The 1,212-nt window shown below is 68.8% G+C and overlaps 1 protein-coding gene across 1 annotated transcript in view; it reads right to left on the bottom strand.

Moving 5' to 3' along the window:
- Nucleotides 1–7: 7 nt before the first annotated feature.
- PKDREJ (polycystin (PKD) family receptor for egg jelly) overlaps nt 8–1,212 on the bottom strand; it is a gene marked incomplete at its 5' end in the record, with an annotated part of 6,822 nt that continues 5,617 nt past the window's right edge. Inside the window, one exon of the mRNA XM_012735093.1 lies at nt 8–1,190. Coding sequence (XP_012590547.1) covers nt 8–1,190 — 1,183 coding nt within the window. The remainder of the gene's footprint in view (nt 1,191–1,212) is intronic.

Genomic DNA, 1,212 nt, shown 5'->3' with positions numbered 1-1,212 from the left:
GCGCCGCTCAGACCACCAGGTAGACCATCTTCTTGCCGTTGATGCTCCGCGTCTTCAGCCCCAGGTACCGGCGGGCGCTCTGCCTGGGCTGCCCGTACAGCATGTCCACCACGAAGTCCGGCTCCCCCGGGGGGCGGGAGGGGGACAGGAAGCCCAGGGCCGTGCGCAGCCGGCGGCACAGGAAGGACACGGCCTCGGCCTCGTCGGACGGCTCCTCGTACACCGGCTGCTTCATGTCCTCGTAGGCCGACAGGATGACCGCCTGGAACAGGTTGAGCAGGACGCAGACCATGACCAGCAGGAAGGAGGACAGGAACAGCACGCCCAGGCCCCGGCTGTCGGCGAAGGCCGTGTCCCGGAAGGCCGACACGCAGTAGGAGAAGACGGTCTGCGCGGCGTGCGCCAGGCTGCAGTAGCTCCACTCGTGCTGCCCGAACACCAGGTAGCCGAAGGCCACGTAGACGAAGAGGTAGACGGCCACCACGGCGGCCATGTGGCAGATGCCGGGCAGGGCGGTCTGCACGGCCCGCTGCGCCAGGCGCACGTCGTAGAAGAGCCGGGAGTAGCGCAGCGTCTTGAGCGTGGTCAGGAGCAGCAGGAAGCCCAGGGCGACCCTCAGCAGGCGGTCCAGGCGCGCCACGGCGTGGAAGGGCGCGAACTCGCTCGGGTGGGCCATGTGGAAGGCCACCACGCCCGCGGCCACGAAGTGCTTGGCCAGGAACAGCACCACCAGCAGGGCGAAGATGCACTTGAGCGCCAGGTTGAGCTGGTTGTACGGGCTGCGCAGGTAGGCGGCCCGCTGCTGCGCCACGACGTAGCCCTCGTCCAGCGTGTAGGCCACGAAGAAGAGCAGGATGGCCGCGTACAGGTAGACCTCGGCCGAGGTCCGCCTGTCGAAGTCGGCCAGCGCGAAGGCGTGCACGGACACGCTGCTGTTGACCACGCCCAGCTCCGACACCTCGAAGACCACCGAGACGCAGCAGAAGAGGCTGACGTCCGCGTTGAACGTGGTCAGCTCCACGATCACGGCCCACGTCCTGTCGTCCAGCCAGCTGCTGCTCTGCAGCGCCGCCAGCCGCAGGCTGGAGTTGAACTGCTGCTGCTCGGGGAAGAAGTGGAAGGCGTAGCCGCCCGAGCCGTAGGCGTGCAGCAGCCCGGGCGTGCCGAAGGGCCACCTGCGCTCCGGGGGCCTGTAGGCGAAGCCGTCCCCGG

Source organism: Condylura cristata, unplaced genomic scaffold (genome assembly GCF_000260355.1).
Source record: "Condylura cristata isolate star-nosed mole 26May11 unplaced genomic scaffold, ConCri1.0 scaffold00004, whole genome shotgun sequence".
NCBI lineage: Eukaryota > Metazoa > Chordata > Mammalia > Eulipotyphla > Talpidae > Condylura > Condylura cristata.
The sequence above is the reverse complement of the archived record's forward strand: the minus strand, read 5'-3'. Positions and strand labels throughout refer to the sequence as shown.